We start from the raw sequence: 1,450 nt of genomic DNA, 5'->3' as shown, positions 1-1,450 counted from the left end.
CGTAGAGAGAATCACGATCTGCCTTTCAAACGTACCCCAAGGAAGCACTTTAATAACTGACTGACTGTACATCGCAATAAACACATACAATGCTTTCTTTCAGAACAAACGTTGCTATGTTACCATAATAAGTAGTAGCCCTACTGCGTGGTAACTTCCCTCTACACCTGTCTATACACCGATGTATAATGCAGCCAAATAATTATCATAGCACGAGTCAGTTAATAGCACAGGAAACACTTCCATAGAAATCGTTAACCGATACGTCGTTTGGTGATGTACTGTGTATCATTTATTAAATACTCGTTACGAACAAGATACTCTTATATAAGCGACGTCTACGTACATTCAGCTGTATTCGAAGCAATGTAATATTACTGTGACACCCAACAATCAGCGCCTATCCTTCTATTACACCTATCAGATACTTCGTTCGATTCACCAGCCAAACAATTTACAAAGATTATGTCGAAGCAACTAACGCTAGAAAGAGTCATTAACATTATTTGGCTGAGCGTAGCCCTGACTTTCTGTTGGCCACTTCCTGCCAACAGCAGCAAAATCAAAACCTTGGGATACAAACTTCTACAGATCGTTAGTATCATCAGTGCTAGCTTGTTACTTCTGCCTCTGTTGTACTCGGCATATGTGCACACAAACAACGTCATCATCGCTTTTAAATGTTTTTGCCTGGGATCAGTTTTGATCCAATTCATTATTCAGACCATTATATGCTTAATCAACTACGATTCCATACAAGTAAGTTCTCCTTCGTTCTATCTCTGCATTCGACATAAGAAGGTATGATCATTAATTAAAGGTTACAGTATATAGTCGAGGAAATGATGATCAATGTTAAAGAGGCTAAGCAGTACGAAAGGGCGATCTTCTACAAGTATATTAAGAAGTATTACACCTTCTACGGTAGTTCGATGGTGTGTATGTACCTGACCGCAACTACTTTCTCGGCAGGACCTATGTTCCTGCCCAACTCTTTCCCATCAGAAGCGGAATATTCGTTTCGCGTTGATTACACGCCAGTGAGAGTAATATTGTACATGCATCAGCTTATCCTAAGTTACCAGTGTGCCGCGCATATGTGCATAAGCTTGTTTGGAGCGCTTCTTTTCTGGTACACGTCAGCGAAATTCGAGTGTCTGGCTATAGAGTTACAGAAGATCACAAACGTTCGCATGCTCGTCGTTTGTCTTAACAAACAAATACGTTTGAGAAGGTAAACATGAATCTGTGTCTTCACTGAAGGAACAATGAGCTACACTATCTTGATGTTTCATATTGTGAAGGCGGATTTGGTGGTTGATATATATCTATTTATTTATTTGAGAATACATTAACAGTGATAGAGTATGCGAGTATCGGTATAGATACGAATTATTACAACTTATCACAACGCTCCACCTACACCTCTGCAGCAACTCTCCTCCTACAA

The 1,450-nt window shown here is 39.7% G+C and overlaps 1 protein-coding gene across 1 annotated transcript; it reads left to right on the top strand.

The window, feature by feature from the left end:
- Positions 1–465: 465 nt before the first annotated feature.
- On the top strand, positions 466–1,238 carry LOC108554593 (uncharacterized). The gene is made up of 2 exons (XM_017909924.1): positions 466–759; positions 828–1,238. The coding sequence occupies exons 1-2, from the start codon at positions 466–468 to the stop codon at positions 1,236–1,238; spliced, it is 705 nt and encodes a 234-aa protein (XP_017765413.1).
- The last annotated feature ends 212 nt before the right edge of the window (positions 1,239–1,450 follow it).

The sequence above is a fragment of the Eufriesea mexicana genome, unplaced genomic scaffold, assembly GCF_001483705.2.
Source record: "Eufriesea mexicana isolate 0111107269 unplaced genomic scaffold, ASM148370v2 scaffold38911, whole genome shotgun sequence".
NCBI lineage: Eukaryota > Metazoa > Arthropoda > Insecta > Hymenoptera > Apidae > Eufriesea > Eufriesea mexicana.
Note: the sequence above shows the minus strand (reverse complement) of the source record. Positions and strands in the feature narration are given on the sequence as shown.